The sequence below is a fragment of the Podarcis gaigeae genome (assembly GCF_964106915.1).
Source record: "Podarcis gaigeae genome assembly, chromosome: 2".
In the NCBI taxonomy this organism is placed as follows: domain Eukaryota; kingdom Metazoa; phylum Chordata; class Lepidosauria; order Squamata; family Lacertidae; genus Podarcis; species Podarcis gaigeae.
Genome location: NC_139679.1, coordinates 106,223,297 through 106,250,281, shown reverse-complemented (window position 1 = coordinate 106,250,281; position 26,985 = coordinate 106,223,297). Strand labels below are relative to the sequence as shown.

Here is a 26,985-nt window from a genome sequence, read left to right as displayed (position 1 = left end):
ATACAATACAAGTAAAACGCCTCCGATAAGAATTGCCTTTCAACTCATGTCTTGCTATTTTCTCTCTTAAATACCTGCCAGCTAAGATTCCACTTCATGGATCTGACAAAGGGATCTTGAATCCCTGAAAGCTTATGCCACGATGAATTTCTTAGCTTTTAAGGTGCCACCAGATCCTTTGTACTTGTTGCTGCAAGAGACTTAACGCTAACAAAGATGCTTGCTTGAGACTAACGAGAGACTAATTTCCTCTCTGGAAATGCTAATAAGACAGGTTTGTTTGCCATCCTCAGTTTTTGTACGCACTTGTATTTAAAAATAAATCAAAATCCCCTGCTGATTATTTGGTCTTTTCTAGTCAATGAAATCGCAGCTGATTAATTGAATATTGCACTCTTAATAGTTCGGCTCAGTCTGTGGAAACACCGCCTCCTGCACAGTTCCCAGCTCTTTCTAACTTCCCCCTTGCTGGTTCTGCAGTTGCATTTCTTCATCTTAAAAGGCACAAGTAGCAAATATTCATCTCTCTGGGGAAAGCTGGCATTTGACTCACTGGAGATGTGCTAGTGTCCACCATCTCTTACCAGCATCTAAGTGCTATTTTGTAAAATAATAATAATATCTCACATCCTTCCATGTATTAATCCCCATCTTTTCGATATTTTAAGATGAAATGGATTTCCCTTTTCTTGCAGGGGGCTCTGTCAGGGTTCCTCTGCATTGTGAGCTTTGCAGCATATGATTTCCCTCTCTAAATTCCATGGGATATAAAACTCCCTTTCCCCAGGGAAATGAAGAGTAGACAATCATCCCTTTCTTTCCTTGGGTCCAGGCGGGCTTTTATTTGCCCAGCCCTCGAGGCATGTGTGTCACAATACACTGTCTTGCCTCATGAGCGCTCACGTTATCCTTGAAGCAGACACAGTTGACATTGCTTCATTAGCCTCATTAGCAGGTTGCTGTGGTGCCAGGCTTTGAAGGCTTTGTATTAATTTACATGCAAACACATATTGGGGAGGGTGAGTTGACACTGCGTCCTGGAATGGGGGAAAGAAGCTGGGGGTATGCTTTGTTTAACCTTAAAAGCAGAGGCCCTTGCAGTTCTGTGCTAAGGCATTCAGAAATTTTGCAACCACAAAGCCCCTAATCACACCATGGTAAGGAGCGAATGTTACTGTATGCATTCAGATTTTATTTTATTTTACGGTGGTACCTCAGGTTACAGACGCGAACTTCAGGTTACAGAGTCTGCTACCCCAGAAATAGTACCTCGGGTTAAGAACTTTGCTTCAGGATGAGAACAGAAATCGCACGGCGGCAGTGGGAGGCCCCATTAGCTAAAGTGGTACCTCTGGTTAAGAACAGTTTCAGGTTAAGAACGGACCTCCAGAATGAATTGAGTTCTTAACCCGAGGTATCACTATATTTTTGTAAATGGTTGGAGCAGGGAGTGCTGGGACTTAACAGAAAATCATGATGTGGATGAGTGTACAAGAAGAGGAGAGGAACTCAGAGCATTGATAAAGTACAGTACAGTCGCGCCTTGGAAGTCGAACAGAATCCATTTCGGAAGTCCGTTTGACTTCCGAAATGCTCGGAAACAAAAGCGCGGCTTCTGATAGGATGCTCCTGCAGCCAACTGGAAGCCGCAGAAGCTGTGTCAGATGTTCGGCTTCCAAAAGAACGTTTGAAAACTGGAACACTCACTTCCAGTTTTCGATTGTTTGGGAGCTGGAACATTCGACTCCCAAGGTGTTCTGGTGCCGAGGTACGACTGTACTCCCTGGCTGTGGGAAATCCCATTCTAAAGTCTCAGTGGTTTTCCAGGGCTGCAATCCTATGCATACCTTTTTATAAAGCCCTACATGGCTTGCATCCAAGCTATTTAAAATACTATATTTCCCTCATACAAACCTGCCTGAGATCTTTGGGGAGGCCCTTCCCTTGGTCCCAACCACCCTTACAGGGTGGGGATGCAGGACAGGGCCTTCTCAGTGGCTGCTCCCAGACTGCAGTACTCCTTCCCTAGTGAACCTAGACTGGTTCCCTCCATGTTGTTCTTCCACCGACAAGTCAAGATTATTTTTGTTCCAACAGGATTTTGGGAACTGACTGCTTTTAATTAAAGGGCTGATGCCAGGCTGTTTTTATAGAAATTATTTGTTATGTTATAAATATATGATGATGGTGATGATAATTGGGAGTAAACCCTACTAAATATGAACAAGGTTGCAGCCTTTTTTCTTTTCTTTTCTTTTTAAAGTAATAGACAAGTTTGTTTGGTCTTATCTCCTCAGGCATTACCTACCACTTACGTATTTGTTTTTTTGCATCCTTTAAATATGCAAATTATTTCACAATCCTTTTCTCATCTGGGGGTTACCAGATTTTCAACTGGCCAGTGTGCAGTTAACAGTTGCTTGGTGTGCAGACAGACACACTGTGAAAAATGATGCCTGCTGGTTTCTGCACCTCGTTGTTGCTCTTAAAAGAAAGCAGGAGAAGAGGTTAGAACATGTTATCCTAAAACAACAGCCCTGCAAGATAGATCACGTGTGTTTATTTAAAGAGACATGCATGTAGGTATGTTTCCTATGCCCATGGAGCAAATTTCAGCTTTAGAGAGATAATTTAAGCGAGGAGAATAAAGATAAAGGTGCCCCTGACCATTAGGTCCAGCCGTGGCCGACTCTGGGGTTGTGGAGCTCATCTCGCTTTATTGGCCGGGGAGCCGGCGTACAGCTTCCGGGTCATGTGGCCAGCATGACTAAGCCGCTTCTGGCGAACCAGAGCAGCGCACGGAAACACTGTTTACCTTCCCGCCGGAGCGGTACCATACTGAAGAGCAAAAAGGTTTCCCCTTTTTTCTTAAGGTGCATTCTGGTTCCCCTCTCCCTTGGGCCGCTATAATTTATTTCTTTTCAAAAATGAGATTCTGATCGGTCACATCTAGCAGCTTGTGGCCTTCTGCATTGTTCAGGCAGGAAGTGCAAGCTGCGAGAGTCTTTTCTTCCTCAAGGCCATCTTGTAAATTCATGGCTGAGCAAGGATTTGAGTCCATTTCGATCTCCCAACTTACTGGACCATAAGGAAGAGACTGCCTCTTCGTCTCTGGATTCTTCACACTCTGCTTGAGAGAGGTCCCCACGTTCCATGCTTATTCTCGGGTTTTGCTGTCCCAAACAATTTTTGGTGGCTCTGTGCCCCCCTGGTCTAGAAGGAACCCCACGCAGTGGCTCTGTACAGGCTGGTCCATTAGGCCTCTGCGCTCCAACCTCTGTCTGCCCAAAGCCAGCCACTACCTGCCTGGCTGTAGGCCTCTTTCATTAATCTCAGCTTCGCCCATGGTTAGGGCAGAGCCCTACTCATGCCAAGGGGCCAGCCCCTGTCACTGCTTTCTTTTGTGACCTTATGTAATTTCCTCTCATCAATTCCAGAAGGTTTCTCACCTTTCCTTGCTCTTGGGATGCTTAAGAAAGCGCTGCTCCCCCTGACTCATTCTTTCCCCCCGATAAAAAAAAAAATCCTGATAAAATATTAGCTGCACAATAGCTCCTTTCTGGGTTTTGAGGAGTGAGACTCATCCCTTGTCCCTGACACTCCCAGCATCTTACAGCACCTCTCTAATGAGTCACGCGAGCAAGACACACACAAACACCCCACCTTCCACGCTGCCACTGTTGACGGATGGGTCTGTTAGCGGCTGTGGCCCACGCCCCCTCCTGCCAGCTCCGTGGAGATTTATGCCTTTAATATCCCCAGCCGTATAAGGGTTCTCACAGCAGTGAAGCAGCCCCCAGGACAAGTCAGCGTGCGGAAGGGACTTCTTGCACCAAGAGTCTTAGTTAACATCCTGAAACGCAGCAGTCTGTGGCTGGGAGACGGGGGGAGGAGAAGGGAACGAGGCTTGCTTCACAGTCAACCTTTTTCCTGTGTGGATATTCTTTGGGTAGTAAGAGGAAAGTGTCTTATGCCCTTATGCGTAATGAGCGCATGCATGTGCAGCGAAACATGCACACAGGTATGTGTGTTAAGGGGGGAAAGGCTATAGCTCAGTAGTGGATTCGTTCAGCTTGTTTACAGACAGCCTGGGGTTCAGTCTCTGCCATCTCTAGTGGTTGGTGTGTTTTTTCTTTGAGGATTAGCTAGCAGGTCATGGGAAAGACCTCCCGTGTTTTGTAAGATCCTGCACACCTGCCGCCATCCAGAATAGGCAGCGCTACATAGACAGATAACCTGATGATACAAGTAAAAAAACTGCTCCTTTTTCCTTATGGGGTACCCAAGAGCCCATACAGGGTCCTTTTGTAGATTCTCTATCGGTAGGAGAAAATAACAGCGACCAACCAGAGAATATTGAGAAGCAAAGCAGCTAGTAAGCCTGATCTTTATTAACTGTTGCAACAGGGTGCTCCCCAACATATAGACATTTTAAATTGCCCGCCCTGGAGTCCAAGACCACCCCAGAAACATCATACATACATCACAGAAGGGGTGTAGCCCAAGACCACCCCCCAGATACATCATACCTACATCACAGAAAAGGCGGTCTACAACAGAAATCTGAGTGCGTTGTTTATCTCCTGTCTGGCAAGTTACCTGATTGCATTATCTGGATTTTGGCCACTCTTTTGTTATTATAACTACTTAATTCCTGAATCTAGGTCACAGGCTCACACCATATCTTGAATGTGCCCTTAAGATTTGTAAGGACAGGATTTGTGAGGAAAGAGACAATGGGGAGGTTTCCCACTTTGAGCATGCAGGGAAATATTTGAGGTTAATTTGTTCAAGACCTTTTCTGTGGGGTTTCAGACATGTAGTTTATATATACAGTTATGAACATTTTTTTATATATATACGTGACCTTAAAATTCTTATAACACTGATCTTGTACAAGGTTGCTTCCCTATGTACACATGTCCACACACAAGCTTTTTTTTCCTACATGGAAGCAATAGTCGTGTCAGGAAAAAACCATCATGTATGAAGCTACCTAATAGTACTGCCACTATCCTGCAGTCACAGCTTTTCACTCCCCATCTAGCTCTTGCCTAAGACATGGCCACACTGAGCCAAACCAGTAGCCCACCCAGTTAATATGGACAAATGAAGCTGTTCTTAAACCAGTGGACCAACTCTGTATATCTGGTCTGGGTGTGCATCAGATTTGGACAAATCTTGAGCTGAGACAGGGTGCTTCGAGGGGTTTAGGGGCAGGATTGATAACGGGTTTTCCCAAACTTGGGTCTCCCGCTGTTTTCAGACTACAACTCCCATCATCCCTAGCTATCAGAATCAGTAGTCAGGATTAATGGGAATTGTAGTCCAAAACACCTTGGCACCCATGGTTGTAAACCCTGATCTATATGAAGCTGCGTGGGAAGGTGGCGCTGTGGGTTAAACCACAGAGCCTAGGACTTGCCGATCAGAAGGCCGGCGGTTCGAATCCCTGCGATGGGGTGAGCTCCCGTTGCTTGGCCCCTGTGCCTGCTCACCTAGCAGTTTGAAAGCATGCCAAAGTGCAAGTAGATAAATAGGTACCACTCCAGCGGGAAGGTAAACAGCGTTTCTGTGTGCTGCTCTGGTTCTCCAGAAGCAGCTTAGTCATGCTGGCCACATGACCCAGAAGCTGTACGCCTGCTCCCTTGGCCAATAAAGCAAGACGAGCGCCGCAACCCCAGAGTCGGTCACGACTGGACCTAATGGTCAGGGGTCCCTTTACCTTTACATGAAGCTGCATGAGTTGAAGCAGGGTCCCCTGAAGTGCTTCATTGTGCCTTGGTGGTTCAGTGGTGGTGGTAGTGAGCTTTGCAGAAACCAAAAGTTATTTCTCTAGCTTATGGAAAATGCCAGACTGAGGCAAGGGGGGATGGAATGTGCTCCTTTGCACCTAACAGGTATAGCTTGTAATCAGGTGTATTTATTTCGCAAGTGCTCTCCAATCCCAATGCTTTGGGGAAAGGAGCATCTTTGCAAGAGCAGAACATGCATCTCTAAATCATCGGCATGAGTGGAGAGCTCCTTCACAACTGACAGACCTAGCTCATGATCAGAGCGAATGGTTTTACCCTGGAAGCAAATCCCTTTTAGTTCTTCCCACCCCAAAATCAATGGTAAAGACACAAAAGTCCCTGGGGCTATTTGACTGCAGTTTGGCAGATTTCTTATCCAGAGGGGCACTTCTCACTAATGCCTGTAAATTTCATTTTAATTCTGCACGTGGGAACACGTGGGAAGTTTAAGTGATTCCTTTTTCACCCTAAAAGTGCAAAAGCTGCCCTTGCAGGAAAATCACTGTACCTATCTATCTGAAATTTGGCAGTATCTGCTCTCAAAAGTGGCAACCTTGCCTGCAAAGGTTATGTAATTGAAATACTTTATTGTCAGTTGTACAACTTGTATACAGTGAGATTACACGAGCACCCCTCCACTCAGCTCTCTTAGTCTTAATTCCCCTCGTTTACTGACGCACACCCACCAAACCCAAAAGTCAGTTGCCCTGTTGTTATATTTTCATTCAGCAGCCTAACAGCCCACGGATAGAAGCTGTTCTTTACCCTGTTGGTGTGACTAATCACGCTTCTATATCTTCTGCCTGAGGGCAGGAGATCAAGAAAGTGCCGGCCAGGGTGTGAATCATCCCTGAGAATTTTCCTCACTCTCCTGAGGCAACGTTCTTCCGCAATGTCATCCAGTGGATTCACGGGACAGCCCATAATATCTTGTGTTGTATTCACCACCCTCTGTAGGCACTTCCTATCAGTTGATGTCAAACTAGCGTACCAGACCGTGATGCAGTATGAAAGGAAACTTTCTATTGTGGACCAATAGAAGGAGATGACCAAATGTTGATTGACATCCTTCTTTCGCAATACTCTGAGGAGATGGAGTCTCTGTTGGGCTTTCTTAACCACCTAGGTTGTATTGCTTTTCCAAGTAAGGTATTCACTGAGATAAACTCCTAGGAATTTAAAGGAAGAGACTCTCTCCACACAGCCCATACATACATACATACATACATACATACGTTCTGCCCATAAATAAATATTGAAGTGTTGTTTTACCCCTTAGTGTTTTATTTTCTTCCAAAAGGTGTCTTGCACAATAGCCCCTGGGCCTATTTGTCTGAAATTTGGCAGGCTTTATCCACTTTGGAGGCACTAGTGTGCCTACAAATTTTATCCACTTCTGCTGAAAGGGGAGGGAGTTAAAGCCTTTTTTTAAAAAAATCCAAATAGTGAATTAAGGGCAGATTGGTGGAGAGAAACTAACAGGATTTGAACAGACTCAGAACAAAATCAGACAGCCTACAAAGCAAGGTGAGCTGTTTCCCCAAGGCACTGAATCATGGTCCGAACTGAATCTAGTGGATGGTACACACTCCTCCTATTTTAGTCTGGTGCTGCCTATTCTGCATGGTAACCTGACAACTGCGTTTTGTGGTAACCAAAGTTTCTGAGAAGTCTTCAAAGGCAGCTCTGCATACAGTAGTAGATTGTCAGTAGTTCACTCTAGAGATGACCATGGTGTAGATAGCTGTGGCCAGGCTACTGCTATTTTATGCAAGCAGCCAGTCCAAGACTGCAGTAATGGGAACTTTGCTAAATAGCAGCAAAAGTCAAAATGAAAACATCAAGAGGGAAATTATGCAAATTGTGAATGTAGGTGTGGATTCATTAGATGGCCCCGCCACCCGGTTAATTAGGTGGCCCATAGCTGTCAATTAAATCAAGGATTATGCCCATGTGTATCTATCAAAGTACGGTAGCCTCTGAATGCTTATGCTGCAGTACATTTGTTAGCTTCTAAGGTGCCACAGGGTTTCTTGTTTTTGCCCTCTAGCCCTCAGGCCATTAATCCCACTGTGGAATAAGGTTCTTTGTATAGACCATGGTGCAGCCCTTCTTCCTTCCTCACTTCTGCCCCATCCTAAAAAGCCTGCCACTGACTCCTGCACATCTGAGAGTGCTGGGCATGCAGAGCCTTTTTTGCTTGGTTATTGTGGTAACTACCTTCTGATGCATATGGGACGCGGGTGGCGCTGTGGTCTAAACCACAGAGCCTAGGGCCTGCCGATCAGAGAGTCGGCGCTTCAAATCCCCGCGACGGGGTGAGCTCCCATTGCTCGGTCCCTGCTCCTGCTAGCCTAGCAGTTTGAAAGCACGTCAAAGTGCAAGTAGATAAATAGGTACCTCTCAGACGGGAAGGTAAACGGCGTTTCCGTGCGCTGCTCTGGCTCGCCATAACAGGCTTAGTCATGCTGGCCACATGACCCGGAAGCTGTACGCCGGCTCCCTCGGCCGCAACCCCAGAGTCGTCCATGACTGGACCTAACGATCAGGGGTCCCTTTACCTTTTACCTTCTGATGCAGTACATGCCACCTGGGCTCAGTCCAGCAGGTCACCCAAGCCCAGTGTTCCACCAGTAGGTGCCTTCCTCACTATCCCCTGTCCCTTGCACAGGGACAAGAGCTTCTGCTAAGGTGCTAGCACCGCCCCCGATGATGCCCAGAGATGGGACCCAGCTGTGGCTTGAGGGCTCCAGTTGTGCCTTCTGTTGGCATCAGCAGTTCCCTTCATTCCCAGCTACATAATACCATCGCACAGAACTGGAGGCTGTTGGTGGATTTGATCCCAGCCCCCACTAGAGATTTAGGAAAAACCAATCCACGTTTCGTTAGCTTTGTGTTCAGTCAGGGGAAGGGGATTTCTGTCTGCCTCTTTGGGATTTTATAATGCCGGGAGGTAAGCGCCCTTATTGGAGTTGGCCTGGCATAGCTTGCAGCCCTTGCCCCAGGCTTTCTTGGGAGCCTTCTGCAGAATTATACCTGGATCAAAATTATGCCTTGCGCAGCCATTTTATGAGCCAAATCTGCTTTGATCCTCTTGAGTTTGGTTTCCAGTTTCCAGCAGTGCACCCTTCTCCCCTGACGACGCTGGATAAACACCTTCCTCATCTGCACGATTTCAGAGTGTGGCAATTTCATTCTCATTCATTCCAAGTGTGCCGTGCTCTGCCTGCAGCCCCTTCGCCCTTGTCTAGCAGTGCACTTTACACAGATTGCAAAATCGGGGTGCCTTGCATCTTGGTTTCTCCTGCAGCTTTTATCTTTTGAATAGGATCTTAATCTTCCTGCCACTCCAAGGTTCGCAGCAGTGCCATTATTATTATTATTTTGCCTCTCCATTGTCTGCAGAGCATCTGTGATGTTGTTCCATTTTCAAATCCAGCTTTCTAACAATTTCTCTCTGCATCAGTTCATATGTTCCATATGCTTTCCCACTGCCACAGTTCTTTCCCGTTATTGAAAGGTGAAATAAAATGTTATTGAAGTGTGTGCAGGAGAAAGGCTGTAGCTCGTTGGATAGAGCATCCGCCTTGCATGTAAACGCTCCCAGGCTCAGTCCCCAGCGTCTCCAGGTAGGGGCTGGGAGACCAACCTGCCTGAAGCCCTGGAGAGCTGCTGCCAGTCAGTGTAGACAGTACTGAGCTAGATGGAGCATTGGTCTGACTTGGTATACAGCACAACAGCTTCCTATGTTCTTGTCTGCAGGCAGTACTGCTGGGCATCATGCTAATTACACTGATTACCTGGGGCCTGCTGGGAAATGGACCATAATCCACCCTTCACGCAGGACAACTTTTCTTCCAGTTGGTTGGAGGGCAAGAGACTCTAGTCCAGGGCTGCACACTAAGCCTGTGCCAAAGCTGTGAATTAAAAAAAACACAAATAACTACTCTATCAGAATGAGCAGGGATTCTTCCAGTGGAATTCTGGGACCTCATTGCCCACTGGCTGCCATTAAATCAATTGCTATGTATTGTGGGGAACTGGTTGAGTTTTCGCACGACAGGCAGACAGCATCAAGGCCAAAACGGAACAGATAGCCTTTGAATGAAGCAAAGAGCCCAGCCTGAAGAAGGTTAGTCAAACAGAGTGGCCCTGCCTTTCGGGACATGATGATGAGCAGAACGCTTCTGAGTCAGGCTACATAAGGCTCCCAGTTCATCAGGGCCTGGACAGTGCCACAAATTGGCAGAGGAAGGATGAAAAGAAGGTGTGTAGTATAAAAGAAAAATAGCAAATTATTCAGTTATGGTGTGATCTGCCCAACTTTTTCCTGGCATCACAGCTGAAACAGAAGCATGAATACCTTCTAAGCAAGTGCTGGTTCAGCCATCAGCCTGGCCTCTTTACCTTCATTCCATGACAAATGAATGCCATCATCCCCCCCAATTCATTATTTGCCTTATTAATGGAAAGGAAAGGCTTTTTCCTAATGTGTAAAACTGCTGGGGGTAGGGAATGGGGGAGTGACGAGGCTTCATCATGGGAAGCAGTTACTCAGCATACATAGCCATATCCTGCTTTAAATATGCAGAATTGTCCCTTGAGTTTAGCACTGGAGAGGTAAAGGTGTACTTCAGTTTAAGGCAACGAGGGCTTATCCATACTTAACCTTTCCTCCACTTTTTCCAGGCACCGTCCACACTTAAAAGCTGAGTGAGCGTTTTTCTGTTGCTCCAGAACTTTCCCCACAAAAAACCACTCTTTAAAGCTCAATCGGAGCAAACAGCAATCCACCGAAAACCCAAATTGACATTTGTTCCAATTGAGCACTAAAGAGCAGATTTTTGCAGGGTTTAACAACAACAACGAGCGCTCAGACACTCAGCTTTTAAGTGCAGGCCTGTGCCTAGGAAGAGTGGGGGGAAGGTAGGTATGTGTAAATAAGCTCTCAGCATGCTTCCCACGGACGCCCACTGCTTTAAAAACACTGCACATCTTCTAACACACCAGTTTGACTCCACCCCAGAGACGCACTCAGTTGTCTCTCAAGACAGACGGATGCCAACGACTTTGCTTTAAATTGCCTTCTGTGTCCAATAACCAGTGGTGTGGTGGAAAAGGAAGACTAGGGGAGAGCAGCGCTCTAGGAAGTTTTTCTGAGCAGGAGTGGTGATGCCATCTGCCAGAGCACTGGGGGTAACCACGGGATCCTCCTTGTTCTGGCAAGTGAATAAGGCAATAACAAGACTTTACAATTGGGTTGTGGTTCAGATCAGCACAGAGGAAATCAGAGTGTGAAGAAAAATATGCAGAAGCTGGGTACCCCTTCCTTATGGTGGGATTCCATTGCATCCTTCGCTGTGGGCTTAAAGGGCTGCACGTTCCATGGGGGCATTGCTCCACTGCAGAAGGCACCTGCATGGGCTGTGTTCTGTTGCTACGGCCGTGCTTGGAGTTGTGCTCTGGGATGGATGTGGGATGTTCCTTTGCCCTGCAATGCTTTGCAACGCAGCTCCCTTTTTCTTTGGTTTTTCCTTTCCCCACCGCTACTCCCATCTCGATGTGCATATATTTCATATTGCAGCCAGATGCTCAAGAGCAGCTGTCAGCAGCCCTAGGCAAAGCAGCTGTGCAGGGGACAGTGCCTTCTGCTTTGGGGTCATTAGGCTGTTTTCCTTTGGCCTGTTCCAGCAGGTCCTTTTTCCCCCTAATGCAATTTAAATAAAATGCTGATAGGCTTACTTTCTCCAATCATCTACTTCCAGGATTCAGGTCTTCAAGCAGTAGAAAGTGATGGATTGATAGCAAAGAACAAGTAGACGTTACATGTGCTTTTATAGCTTTATTGCTGGTTTTAATTAGTTTTTGAGCATTTTTAAATAACTGTATTACATTGATAAATTTAATGGGGATTTTTTTTTGTTCATCACTTTGAAGTTTTATTAAAATCAAGCATTATATACACGTTGTTAAATAAAACAAAAACAGATGAAGAAGGGAATGACAAATGGCAAGAAGACTCAGATTTGAAAGGAGATACAGTATTGATTAGCGGGGCTGTTCAGAGCAGCCTCTTCAGGGTTAATTCTTCTGCCATAGGAGGGGGAGGGGGGGAACCAACGTGCATTTTACAAATTGGCAGGCTGGGAAGAAATAGGAAAAGGAACAGCTGAGGCAGAATTCTTCCAGGACTGAATCAAGCCAAGCTCTTGAGTACAATTCATGAGCCTACTAGACTGCTTTTGCCAAGTTTAGGATTGCACTGTTAATCAGTTTGAAGTGTTTCCATTAATCAGCATGTTCTACTCTGTATATCTGAGGAGTTCATTCCTACACACTGTAGAGAGAAGTTCTGCATGCACACACACTATACATTTAAAAGCACATTCAAAGCACATTTACCCCTCAAAGAATTATGGGCATTGTAGTTTGTTAAGGGTTACTGGGAATTTTAAATTGGTGAGTGGTAAACTCCAGTGCCCAGAAATATTTGGGTGAAAGAATGTGCTTCAAATGTGATTTAAATGTACACAGCTACCTCTGGGCCTGTAATTCCGCAAGCTTTGAGTGGGTAATGTGGTCCTCTGAATGTCATTGGACTCTTAACTCCTGGCTTCCCAGTCAGCATGACCAGCAGTCAGGAAAGATGGAAGTTGCAGTCCAATGACATCTGGAACGCCACAGGCTCCCCACAACTGAATAAAAAGCACCAGAAGTTCTTCAAGGCCCTGAAACCCCCTATCTAAAACTTTCTTAAAAATAACAAAACTATGCAGAGATTCTCATGAACTTTGCTCAAGTACATTGACAATAATCTGACTTTGAGTAGGAAACTCATATGGTATGAGATGCACCATTCTCAAAATCTGCTCTTTAACAAATCCTGTGGCTGGAGAATGTTTGTTGTGGTAGTGAGCTGGTGGAGAGGCAGAGAGGCTTTGAGTCCACCCCCCCCCCCCCACACACACATCTGTGCAGGAGGGAGGAAAAACCATGGCGCAAATAATAACAATAACAATAATATTTGTACCCCACCCATCTGGCTGGGTTATCCCAGCTACTCTGGGTGGCGTCCAACAGATATAAAAACATAATAAAATATCAAACATCAACAACTTCCCCATATGGGGCTGCCTTCGGATGTCTTCTAAATGTCAGATACAGTGGTACCTCGGGTTACATATGCTTCAGGTTACAGATTCCGCTAACCCAGAAGTATTACCTCAGGTTAAAAGCTTTGCTTTAGGATGAGAACAGAAATCGTGCTCTGGCGGTGCGGCAGCAGCAGGAGGCCCCATTAGCTAAAGTAGTGCTTCAGGTTAAGAACAGTTTCAGGTTAAGAACAGACCTCCGGAATGAATTAAGTACTTAACCCGAGGTACCATTGTAGTTGTTTATTTCCTTGACAACTGATGGGAGGATGTTCCACAGGGTAGGCACCACCACCGAGAAGGCCCTCTGCCTGGTTCCCTGTAATTTCACTTCTCGTAATGAGGGTGGAGACGCCCCCTAAGGTTATACTGGCCCGAGGCCATTTAGGGCTTTAATTGTCAGCACCAAGACTTTGAGTCATGCTCCGAAATGTGCTGGGAGCCGATGTAGATCCTTAAGGACTGGTGTTATATGGTCCCAGTGGTTGTACAAGTGGCATTTCCAAATGTTAGCACGCTGGGGTGTATTTGTGCTTTGCTGTGCGTGCTTAGTCACCCTTCTCCTGTTCTACATGACAAGGAAATCATATTCCCCCTCTGGGTCAATGTCAAAGGCATTTTATTGGCAGGAGAAAGAAGACAAGTCTTCCCGGAATTTAAGGGGTAAATTCTTTTTTTGCTCTGGAATATGTCAACACGATGCCTGGAACACAGCCATCCCCCAGGGACCTGACCTGATGGGTGGTTTGTTTTTGGTTTTTTTAAGTTTTAAAGGTTCCTTTTCCATCTCTGACTCAGTAACAGGCACCTGCTGTTGGATAATGCTGTATTCATTGTCTGCTTCTTTCTCCCAGGATTGTGCATTAAAAATAATTATTCTCCCAATCCATCTATTTGCAGAAGTTTCTTTCGTGCTTTGGGCGAATTGTTGCAGGAAGGGTGTGTGTGTGATACCTGGCTCAGTCAGGACCAGACTAATGGTGAGGTCTGGAGATGTCAGGTCTGCTGAATTATTATTCTTTTGTTTAAGGCTGGGCTGTTTGTGCCAATATGTATTGTGGCGAGAGGTGGGGTTAACCCTTTCCCCTCTCACTGTTTTTTTTTTCCATTTAATAACACCCCAGTCCTGAAGTTTGTTTCTATCCTGCAAATGAAGGGGCAGTGGGGAATTCTGGTACCTTTATGCAATCAGACAGCATAATCTGAGATTCGAGGACATGATTTGTGCCTGGCGTTCTCTCTCCTTACTACTCTCCCGCATTTATACATGCTCAGTTATTACTAGGTGTGAGCGTGCCTTAAATTCCACATATTTCACTATAGCAGAGCCATTTTCTACCGTAGCAGTTCTGTGCCGTTTTATTGCAGCACACAAAACTGACAGTAGCTTTGATTCGTTCTCTCTCTCTCTCTCTCTCTCTCTCTCTCTCTCTCTCTCTCCCTCCCTCCCCCCCCCCCCCCGGATAATTCAGAAGTTGTCATTTTAATTGGCGGCCTCGTGATTTGAGCGTTTTCGAGATTTGATTGCTGGCTTGTTTTGCTTCTTGAGTCACTGGGAGTTGCATGGCGCCCAGTGGGGATTAAATGTATATATGAGTGGATTGTGTTTTGATTAGCACTAGTTTTGTTTTTAATTATCTAGCGCATGGCGGGTGGGGGTGACAGGACACACACACGCCAGGAATCTTGAAGGCTTCAGTTTAAGAGAACGTTACAGATGGAAAGTGTTCCCCACCCCCACCCCTTGTTTATTTATTAGATGTCTCACCTGCCCTTCATCACAAGGTCTCTGGGCAAGATACAGCAATGGAATATAAAATTATAAAAACAAATAAAACCATTGCAGCTATAAAGACACGCAAAACGGCATAATATTTAGTATATGCTGTGTCCGACATCTTCCTTCCCACTGCAGCAAATCAAGTTGCCACCAGCTACATTTGGGTCTCAAAGCTGGTACAAGTGAGTGCAGTTCACACTTGGCCAACGTGTCAACTCTCGTGATACTTGTGCCATGTTGAATCTTCATCGGATTTCTGCAGGGATCATGAGACACACCGACCCCTTTCATTTCCCCCATGATATGGAACTTGATGCTGAGCGTCTGTAAAACCTCCCAGCCTTATTCCTCCCTTAAGGCAAGGCAGCCTCAGTCCCAGGAGCCAAATGCAAGCCTCTCTGGCCAACCAGAGACCTATGGCTTATTTTACATTCGTTGTTCTGCTTTTGCCTCTAGCCCCATCCTCCACTGCCATGTGGCCCTTGGAAGGTTGTCCAGAACAGAATGTGGCCCTCAGACTGGGGGAGGTTCCATGTTCACATGGCTTTAAAGAGCTGGAGCAAACCAGACTGCTAGTAGAACTGAGCTGAGTGAGCATGCAGCCCGCTTGGTCGAAGGTCTTTCTGAATATACAAGCACAAACCATCTTTGAGGACCCTAAATTGTGAGGAGAGAGTTCGTACCGCTACCTGTTGGAAGATTAGGTTACATTAAGCTGTAATTTCTTCAGTGCCTTTCCACACACACAAACTAATAGTGCTCAGAGCATCTTACAATATAGGTAGCGGGTGGCGCTGTGGTCTAAACCACTGAGCCTCTTGGGCTTGCTGATTGGAAGGTTGGTGGTTTGAATCCCTGCAATGGGGTGAGCTCCCGTTGCTCTGTCCCAGCTCCTGCCAACCTAGCAGTTTGAAAGCACACCAGTGCAAATAGATAAATAGGTACCCCTGAGATGGGAAGGTAAACAGCATTTCCGTGCACTCTGGCACTCGTCACGGTGTCCCATTGTGCCAGAAGCAGTTTAGTTATGCAGGCCACATGACCTGGAAAGCTGTCTGTAGACAAACACCGGTTCCCTCAGCCTGAAAAGTAAGATGAGCGCCACACCCCATAGTCAAGTTTGACTGGACTTAACCATCTAGGGGTTAATGTATTATAAGAATAATACATAAAAGCCCAGGAAGGCTGGGGAAACACTGGCCCCAGGATCATTCAGTTGGTAGAGCATGAGACTCTTTAATCTTAGGGTTGTGGGTTTGAGCCCCAGGTTGGGCAAAAGATTCCTGCATTGCAAGGGGTTGGACTAGCTGATCCTTGTGGTCCCTTCCAACTTTACAATTCCACAATCTTCTACAAACAGCTGTGCCTGAAACCCTGGAGAGCTGCTGCCAATACTGAGCTGGATGGTCTGACTCCGCCGTAGGGATTTAATCTTGTTTTAAAAGTATTTGGGTATTGTGCCTGTGTTGTTGTGGTTTACAAATCCCGCTACAACTAAATCTGGCCATTGGCCATGCTTGCTGGGGCTCATGGGAGTTGTAGTTCAGCAACATTTGGAGCAGCAAAGGTTTCCCACACCTGCTTCAAATCATACTCACTTGGTGAATACCAGAGAGAAGCCTTTTCCACAGCAGCAACTCTCTCAGAGAGCCAGTGTGGTGAAGTGGTTAAGAGCGGTAGTCTTGTAATCTGGGGAACCGGGTTCGCGTCTCTGCTCCTCCACATACAGCTGCTGGGTGACCTTGGGCCAGTCACACGTCTCTGAAGTCTCTCAGCCCCACTCACCTCACAGACTGTTTGTTTTGGGGGAGGAAGGGAAAGGAGAATGTTAGCCACTTTGAGACTCCTTAAAGGGAATGAAAGGCGGGATATCAAATCCAAACTCCTCCTCTTCTACTTCTTCTTCTTCTTCTTCTTCTTCTTCTTCTTCTTTTCCTCAGGAATTTCCTCCTCAGGGGGAATTTCTCTGCGCTTTTAAGCGCTGCTTGAAAACATTTTGATTTATGATTAGTTTTAAAGCTGTGTATGCTGACTTGCTTTTCACAGATTTTCTTAGGTTGGCTAGTGTAGGTGTTTGTGTATGTGTATGTAGGATATAAATCGATCCATCCATCCATTCCTGAAAAACAAACGCCTTACTTTTGTTTCAAAATGACTTTTCGGGGCCATCTGCCGAGAATCTGATATCAAGATGCCCAGAAAGACCTTTTTATTGGATTCTACAACTTTTTTGCCTTCCTCGGGGACTGCCAGCCAGCCAGTGTGTGCTAATGAGCAGAGTCGGACTGGAATTTGAGGTCCCTTCCCTGCCACAGGCATATTTGTGACCTTCAGGAAACCACTTTCCGTCCCAGTTCCCCCTCTGTAAATTGGGAACAAAGAATGATAATACACATATAGTGAACCACTTTACAAATCGAGGCGGCAAAATGCTGTATATAAGTGATAAATGATGGTACCAGGAACACTTCCATGGGCTGTTAAAAGAAGGAATCGCAACATAAAATAGAAGAAGATGTTTAAATTGGCTTATTCTGTTTATATATAGAAGGCAATGAACAATTGAACCATAAAAACAATTACTAAAACAGAATGCCTGAACTGGAGCAAACGACAGCAGGAGAATAGTAACCGCCTTAGATATTAAGAGGTTGCACAAATAGATTGGCTTTTATCTAAATGTAGCTAGAGAGTGAGGGCTCGGTGGAAAACTTTTATGGAAGCTGTTCCAAAGCTGCAGTATCTCAAGTTACGAGGCCCTAACACAGATACCGCAGTGGAAGCTCAAAGAAAGATAGCACCCAGAACAACTTTATCATGTGAGGATTGGCAAGCAGTTTGTGTTAGGATTGTCCTACTCTCGTGTAGGACCCTGGCAGAGACACATGCCCGACTGGCATGTTCTCTCCTCCTGTTCGGTCGGTCGGGAGCTTCAAAAGCTTTCTTCAGCCCGAACTTCACAGCGACTGATACCAAGAAGCATCAGCACACTTAGGGATCCTGCAATTTGCGTAACAGAACTCAGTAGCACAGCATTTTGGCTAATCTACATTTATTTACATATACAGTCATACCTCAGGTTATGAACACTGTGGGTAGCGCGTTTTTGGGTTGTGGACTGTGCCGAACCCGGAAGTACTGGAACGGGTTACTTCCGGGTTTTGGCACATGCGCAGAAGCACAAAATGACATCATGCGCAGAAGCGCCGAATTGCGTCACACACGTGCACAGACACAGCACTTCAGACTGCGACTGCTGCGGGTTGCGAACGTGCCTCCCGCACAGATCACATTCGCAACCAGAGGTATGACTGTAATACACCTGGAGCATTCTGCTTTAGCTCCTTCCTCTTTCTCACCAGACACCAAAGAGAGAAAGGACAAAGGACAATAGTCCCACTTCACGGAACACAGTAACACAAACATCCTGTCTCTGTCACTTCCCACACTGTGGAATGAAAACATACACCATCATGTGATAGACAACAATCCCATGACTGCAAACACGGAGGAAGAATCCTAACAGTTTGATCATCAAGTTCCGGGTGGGTCACATTAACAATGAGGAAAATACCCCAGTTCTGCTTTCTTGCCCCCATTTTTTGACATACAGGGAATGCTGATTGCTGAACTTCTGACAGCAGCCTAATCTGTGGGGATTTTGTTTCAGCTAACCTGGTGTCTTGGCATGTTTGGTCTTCAGATTCCACTCCCCTGAAGTATAAGGATTTGGATAAGCTCCAGCATTAATTTTAGAGGGGGGTAGTGGTGGTGGTGCCTAATTAGTAGCTTCTTCAATGTGTAGAACATTGAGAGCTTTCTCCTCTGATGCACTGATGGCTCCTCTGAAGTTTCCCAACCCATTTATAATTAGTCCCAGGTATATATAACTGAACATTTTCAGACTCTCATTCTCTCTGTAGGGAAGGTAACATACAGCTTGTTCTTTGTGACTTGCAGTCTCCTGGTGTTCTTAACATTCTATTATGTAGAAAAGATGACGTTTTCTTTTCCTAGCTGAAAGAAATTTAGAATGAAAAGACAGGTGTAACACTCTTTAGAAAGTCACTGTGGTTTTATTCACTGTGGCTTCAGTTTCCTTATAGTGTACATAATATTTGCAAGTCATATGCTGGGTCAGCTCCCAGTATCGCCTTTCATGTTTCAGAAAGGCATGTTTCATCTTTTAAAAATAGTTAACAAACAAACATTCACATCTCACTTTACCAAAATAAAGCATCCCCTCACAAATATTTCAAAATCAGCTGCATAAATGCCGTAAGGATGATTTCTGGGGGAATAGGTTGATGATGTTGCAGGCACTAGCCAGTTAAACCCACCATGAATAAGTTTCCCTGGAAATGCCAGAAACTTACAAAATCAGTTTGTTTTTCTGAACGCATTCTACGATGCTAAAACGAAGGTGTGTTTTCTGGGTATTTAACCAATCACCATAATAATTCCAATGTTGTGTCCCTCTTTACTCTGAAAACTCATCAAAACTGGAATAGTTTAACCTGTTTTTATGTTGGTGTGGCAATTTAAAGGGGTGGGGTGGGGTTTGCCACTAGTTCCCCTTCCATCCGTTCACTGACAGCATATTATAAAAACCAGATTGGCAGATTGGTTTGGGAACCACGAACCATGACTAGACTGGGATTCAGATTTCACCTTGTACAGTATATGACATTAGCCTGAAGGCCTTTTCTCAACCATAAAGCAGCCTTCTGAAGGGGCACTTTGTGAGACAGGAAGAGAGTGCGTAACCCGTTTATCTCTGAATCTGTCCACCCACCCACCTGCTTTTTCCCTAATGGGGTCCCATAACTGTTGGGAGTAAAACAGGCAGAGGCGAGTTGCAAAGGAAGAGTACTTTCCAGTGGAAAATGGGCTCTCAGGGTATATAACTGATAGCTGCAGTTCAGCCCTGACATAAGGCTATTGACTCCCCTTTCACCTTAAGTCAAGGATCTGTTCCAGACTCACAAGTCCTCCCTTCTTTAAAAGGCTTTTTGTTTATGACCCGTAGGGCGCCAGTATTACAGAACATGGAAGTTTCGCTGTAGTTCATCTTAGGAAGATGATGGTGTAACTATGCCATGAAACATAATATGAGGCATTTTCCTAGAGCCGTTTGTGAGGAAAGGCCAGCAGGCCGATGATGTACAAGCTGGAAAGCACTGGGTGCAAGTTACATCAGCCTCCTTTTAAATCATGTATATATGATTTAATATGCAAATCTTTTTGCGATATTTATCCGATCTATTCGTATTATTATTATTTAGATGATTTATAAACCACCCTTTGTAAAAGCCACAGGGTGGTTTACATAAAATCGATAAAATAACACAATCCTTCGAAAACATGTAATAAGTTTAAGACAGTTCTCGGGGTTTTTTATGTTGATGAACAAAAGACCTTCGAATTAAGGCATAATTCCACACAGACACACACACAGCAACTGTTATAAATACATAAATACATTTTTTTTTAATGTTGATGAACAGAAGACCTTCGAATTAAGGCATAATTACACACACACACACACACACACACACACACACACACACACATCCAGCAACTGTTATAAATACTGATATACTGCCTCTGAAATTCCTATCACAGCACATGAGGGCTTCAAAAGGGCCACCACAGCAAATAGCCATGGATAGGCACACCCTCAATTAGTATGGCCTTATCTCTTTTTAAAACCGTCTTAAGTCTAACCTAGTGGCTGCCACATCTTGTGGAGTGAATTCCCTGAATTGATTATGTGCTGTGAGAAGACGCACTCCATTTTGTCTGCCCTTAATCCCCTGCCTATCAGTTGGGTTTTTTTGTGATCCTGAGTCCGAGCATTGTCAAGAGAGAGGGACAACTTTCCCAGCATTACGTTCTAAAGCAGGCAAGGCTGCATTTCTCCTTTCGAGGGTAAGAGGACTTCGGTTTGTTTATTGACCAAACCAGAGGACGTAATTTTGGGAGAGAGGCTCATTTCTCTAACGTTTTAAAACCTTAGTCCAAAAAGTTTCCCCAAAGGCTTAAAATCGGTGAAGGAAGCAGTCGTGTGTGTTTTTTGTGTGCACATTTTGTTGGTAAGCAACTATACCATACAGATGCAGTCAGTTACATTCTTTACAGGCGAGAAATACCGTACGTTTAGCTGTTGTGAATTAAAATGTGATTAACAGATTCCAGATTAGACTTTGAGGAGGGGGAGCTGCTACTGCTGCTGTTGCTACCATTGCAGCAAATGTGTGCAATGCCAAGGTTTCCTCAGGTGAAGTCTTCTCTGCTCTTGGATAACCAGTCTGTTCCAGCCGAGATTCATCCAAGGAAACCATGCTTCAGCTCAGACATGGGATCACAGGGCTGCTGGTATTTATTATTTACAATATTTCAAGGCCTCCCTTTGCACACAAATCAATTGCAGGGTGGTTCACCACCTATTATGCAACCATTATACGCAGCCTAGAATGCTTTCACAGGCGTATTTCTACTCACTTTGCACCCCCCCCACCTGCCTGCATTTCAAACAGTAGGTTAGATTAAGGTTAGATTAAGCAACATAAAAACAATTACAAAAAAAAACCACCACAGGAATATTCCACAATCCACAAAGATTATCAAGGGCCTAAAATAAGTGCCACAAGTGCAATAGAAATAGTAAAATAATCCCTGAAGGGGTACTTGGAAGCAGGCATGAAGCAGCTCAGGACCGCAATACCTCAAGGATCGCCTCTTTCAATATGAACTTAGCCGGACCCTGAGAGGTCCGGAGGGTGGCAACACGAGAACGGGGCCTTCTCTGCAGTGGCTCCCCGTCTGTGGAATGCTCTCCCCAGGGAAGTTCGCCTGGTGCCTTCATTATACACCTTTAGGTGCCAAGCAAAAACATTCCTTTTTAACCAGGCCTTTGGTTGATCTGATTTACATCCTGTGCCCTTTTAAAATGTGGTTTTGGCAGGGGCGGGGCGCTATTGGATTGTTGTTTCTATTTTTATTATGTATTTTGTGTTTTTATATCTTGATTTTATTCCGTCAACCGCCCTGAGACCCCCGAGTATAGGGCGGTATATAAATTTAATTAATGAATAATATCACAAAATAAAAAATGACAGTTGGTAGAGTAGACCCACTGAAATTAATGAAGTTAGGCCCATTAATTTCCAAGTACAACTTAACCTGAGGTATCACCCAGTGCCATTCAACTCCACGAACATTTTGCTATCAAAATGTCATATCTAGTTGATTTTAGAGATGCGTGACTGAGGCATATCAAAAAAAGAAAAGGTACGCTCTTGCATACAAACTTCTCTAGCCTGTTACGACTTCTTGGAGAAATCTTATATGTATTTGTTTATCCTCTGCATGTATTTCTTCACTCTACCTTTTTGTCCAAAACCTACATGGAGGCTCACATGGCATTAAAACCCCGCAGTCTTCTTTCTCAATTGCTGAATTTTGATTGGGATAATTTGGCTCTGGCTCATTCTAAACTGCCAGAAGGAGCTGGTGTTGGTTGGCATCTCCCTCAGTTTGTGCTAATTTCTGCCTTGTGTTGTGCTTTTCGTTTTCCTCCCCCTTCTGGAACGGCACCGGTCGATAGTCACACAATATGTTACAATAAAATATGAATCCGTTTGTGTCCAGATTTTGTGAATTTCATTCTGGAAGTGGATCCCCCCCCCCCCCCGAGTAACATCGTATAGGTAGCTTATCCAGCAGTTTCTCTTTCTTTTATTTTTCCTTGTGTTTTCTAGGGGCTAAGCTCACAGTAGCGGCAAACGTACGTATATTAACCCTTCTAGGAAAAAGCAGCTTCAGAGGGAGGTGGTTTTCAGCAAATAAGTGGCAGGCAGAGGGTGCTTAACCCTTCTCTCACCGATTTTCCTGCTGTGAGCAGCTTTACTCCATCATAAGATATTCTTGACTTCTGTTTGCAGAGGCAAACACATCTGGCTTCCAGAGTTGGAGCAAGTAAAGGGGGGCGGTTTACAGGGGGAAATCATCAGGTGGGGAAGGGTTAAACACAGCCTTCCTCCTTCACTTTACCACTGAAAATTGCCCATTCCTCTGCCTTGGAAGGAACAGCAGTTAGGGGTTACATATCTAAAACTGTGTAGTTTGGCCAGGAGGCAGATTAGTTATTTAGCTCTTGGGGAAAGCAGAGTCTGGAGTCTTCTCCACCTGTGCTAATGCTTTCCTGATTTGTGGGGGCTTGGAAGGGAGGGGGCTTGGAGAATGCCCATGTTAAGTTCAGTCACTGCTAGAATCCCATAGCGGACAGTTTCCTCCCTGCACAATTCAATGTCTCTGAATCCACAAATCCACTCGTTTTCCTGCAGGCGACTGTCTTTTCTGTCTTTCATGCCTGCTTCCAAGTACCCCTTCGGGGTTTATTATGGTGGGTAGGTGCGTACAGAATTTCAATTCCTGGAAATCTTTGCTTCATGATCACGGAGGACGTGTTAGAATACATGCACAGATAAGCGCTTTTGAAAACTTCAGCTGCTCAGGGGTGAGGGGAATACACAATGGCTCTGCATCTCTTATCAATGCTCTCTTAACTGTTCCTTACTTGGATAGTGGGCTTGAGTGACAGGGAAACCTCATCCATTAAGGGGGGGGGGTGTGCCAGTGATTATTGCATGGCAAAGGAAAGGCATGAAATTTTCAGTGAAGTTAATGCACAGATTGCATATCTGTTTCACTCCATGGTGGTGGTGCAGAGATCTTTCACCTTGTGGTAAGATGTCCCTGTTGTTGCTTTGGGGGGGGAGAGCAAAACAAAACCCATTCTGCCTATTGGGGTTAAGCTAGGATGCCTATTTCATTCCACCTTCCCATCACCTAGGCCAGCCTTCTGAAACTGGGTGCCCTCCAGATATTATTGGGACTACAATTCTCATCCTCCTCAGTGAACCACAGCCTTCCCCAGCCCACTAGGCTGTGGGAAGGCTGGCCTAGGTGATGGATGGGATGCCAATGGCAAACTTTGTGACGTGAGGAAGACTCCTCAGGGTTCTAGTTAGCCCCAGGTGTAAACACTGTCCCAGGCTGCTGCTGTCAATGCAAAGGTTCATCTTGCTGCTTTGATGATACTTGATGGTACCTCTCTCTCCCCACAGGTGAGAGAGCTGCCTGCAACCCCAAGCCCATTCGTTCCACGGACTATGCCCACACCTCCATGCCCTCTCAGCCATGGAGACTCCCATGTTCGACACTATCCTGGAGACGACGGACGGGGTGACCCCTGACCCCAGCTGGACGCTGCCCTACCCGCTGGGCTTCCAGGTCTCCCTGACGGGCTTCCTCATGTTGGAAATCGTACTGGGAGTCAGCAGCAACTTGACCGTCTTGGTGCTGTATTGCCTGCAGGCTGGCCTGGTGGACTCTGTCAGCAACATGGTGACCATGAACTTGCACGTGCTGGACGTGCTCATATGTGTGGTGTGCGCCCCACTTACCATGGTGGTGGTCCTGGTGCCCCCCGACCGGGCCGCCACACTGCTCTGCTGCTTCCATGAGGCGTGCATCACCTTCAGCAGCGTAGCCACGGCCACCAACGTGCTGGTGATCAGCCTGGACCGCTACGACATCTCGGTGCGGCCGGCGCAGCGTGTGCTGACCCCTGGCCGCGCCATCCTTCTCCTGGCTGGTGTCTGGGTGCTGTCCCTGGCTGTCTTCTTCATACCCTTCCTCGAGGGCGAGCTGGGCCACGCCAGCACGTGGCAGAACCGCACCGTGCTCTGCGTCGGGCCCGAGGAGTTCCACGCCGAACTCGGCACCTCCTACCACCTGGCGATCCAGATCCCCACGTTCTTCGCCGCCGTGGCCGTCATGCTGGTGACCTACGCCAAGATCCTGCAGGCCCTCAACATCAGCATCGGCAGCACCTTCAAGCGCAGCCAGCGCCACAAGACCAAGAAGAAGAAGCGGCGGAAATCGGCAGAGCCAAGCGGTAGCGTGGCGGCCGGCGGAGCGGAAGCCAAGCGGCTCTCTCAGCCCGTGCCGGCGCTGCCGACGCCACCGCCCATGGGGGTGCAAGCCTCGGTCTCTGTGATCATCGCCCTGCGGCGAGCGGTGAAGCGCCACCGTGACCGGAGGAAGCGCCAGCGGCGGGTTTTCCGCATGTCCCTGCTCATCATCTCCACCTTCCTGTTGTGCTGGGCGCCGCTGTCTGTCGCCAACCTGCTGATCCTGTGCCTGGGACCCAGCCCCCTGATGGGCAAGCTGCGCGTCTGCTTCCTGGCCATGGCCTACGGCACTACCATCTTCCACCCGCTCCTCTACGCCTTCACCCGCCAGAAGCTGCGGAACGTGCTGCGCAGCAAGCTGAAGAAGCGAGTGGTGTCGGCCCTGCAGGTGGACCCCGCGCCCGGCGGCACCGTCATCCACAACTCCTGGGTGGAGCCGCCCCGCAAAAGCTGCAAGGGCCGGCTGCGGAGTAGTGACGGAGCCGAGCGCTGCCTGACTGAGGCCGCTAAGGAGTGAGGCGTAGGGGGCCGAGCCCTCAAAATGGAGGTTCAGCAGAGATTGGGGGTGGGCGTACGAATCTTCCGCCTCACCCAAGCTGGTGAGCGGCGAGTGCCAAACACTGAAAGGGGAGGGAGGCACAGAGGCCGCCAGAAACTACAACACTGGTGCTAACCCCTCCGCCCAAAGCCACCGAATGAGAGAAGTGGGGGTGAGCCGATGTCTTAACGAAGCAGCGAGGGTCAGCCATCGGCGCCTTGCCGAAACCCCAAGGGTTTCTGGGTAGGGTGTGATACTGATCCCTCACAAAAGGCCCTGCAAGGCCTTCCCGTTGCCAACGCTGAAACCAACCGACAGTCTGAGGTAAAAGACGAAGGCTCGAGCCTTCCCACCCATGGCACCGGCCAATTCACCACACTGAGACCCAATATAATGATCACTACTACTACTCCTATTTAATGTTTATATCGGTGCCAATAGTTGTGCTAAAGACATCCACTCGGGTGAGGTCCCCTGCATATAGGGTCCTTGTTCCCACATGGCAGCGAGCGAGTGAGCTTCCCCGGAGGCCTAATCAGCCAACACACGTTTCTCTTTATTGCTGGCTAAGTCCGGGAAGGCTAGAACAAGTTCTCTGCCTGCTGATGGAAGTGGAGGAAGAAGTCTAAGAAAGCTTTTTGTGGCTGCGGAGAAAATGCGGGTTTGGGGAAGGGGTGAGCCTCACGCAGCTCTCGGCCCCACTGTTTTGCTGTGCTTTCCTCCCCAGAGCCCCTTAGATTAGGCAAGCGACACACTGTTCTGTTGCATCATCCCAGGCCTCTGCCGTCCCCAGAACATGCTACGGTTTGGAGGTGGGTTTAAGTACAGTTGTAGATCTCCCAGTACAATGGCTGGAGCTTGGCAAACATACCTTTCTGCAAAGGTTTATGTTAGGCTCTGCGCCCACACACCACTTCCATATTGGGACCAGTTTCCCAACAACCTACTTGGTGTTTTTTAAGGCTTCAGTACTGCAGACGCTTTATTTCCTTGCCTCTGCCATCGCTGGTGGCCACTGACTCCCAGCATCAGATGCTAAGTGCAGCTGCAGTTCTGGATTTGAAGGTTCACGACAGTACCAAACAGCAACAGCTTTTTGAGGGGAAAGGGGAGGGAGAAATGGACCGCTCCAATCAGAGGAACAGGGACTGTAGGTGTAGACGTGCCCCAAGCAACCCTGGATGTCTTGTTTAAAAAGAGGCCAGACATCAATAGCTGCCTTATGCCAAGCCCACACCATTGGGTTCCATCTAGCTCCGTATTGTCTGACTGGCAGTCCAGGGTCTCAGGCAGGGGATATTCCCAGCCATACTGGGAGATAGATCAGGATTAGAACTGGGCATTTTCTGCATGCAGAGCAGGTGCTCTGGTACCGAGCTCTGGCCCCGCCCTCCTTGCAGCCAGTATCCTCTAAGTAACATGGTCTGGAAAGAGGACCTAGGCATACATCAACAGCAGAGTTGGACCCAGCCCTTTCATACTGTGCCTCTGGGGGAACAGAGGGGAGTGGGGGAGACGGTATGCCAAATGGAAGGTGCCAAGAAAGAAGATTCCACCTAAACATTAGGAAGAACATCCTGACAGTAAGAGCTGTTCGACAGTGGAATTTGCTGCCAAGGAGTGTGGTGGAGTCTCCTTCTTTGGAGGTCTTTAAGCAGAGGCTTGACAACCATATGTCAGGAGTGCTCTGATGGTGTTTCCTGCTTGGCAGAGGGTTGGACTCGATGGCCCTTGTGGTCTC

At 46.8% G+C, this 26,985-nt stretch overlaps 1 protein-coding gene across 3 annotated transcripts in view; it reads left to right on the top strand.

Annotated features, from left to right (window-relative positions):
• LOC310837765 (G-protein coupled receptor 22-like) overlaps positions 1-26,780 on the top strand; it is a 37,655-nt gene extending 10,875 nt beyond the window's left edge. For 2 of the 3 annotated variants that reach the window (XR_014560613.1, XR_014560614.1), the window contains exons 2-3: positions 23,858-25,824; positions 25,857-26,780. Coding sequence is in view for 1 of the 3 variants with exons in the window: in XM_083724841.1 (XP_083580967.1) it covers positions 23,931-25,223 (1,293 nt within the window). In the remaining 2 variants the exon portion in view is untranslated. Of the gene's footprint in view, positions 1-23,857 lie in introns of all 3 variants that reach the window. The other variant, XM_083724841.1, reaches the window with a different exon arrangement.
• Positions 26,781-26,985: the final 205 nt, after the last annotated feature.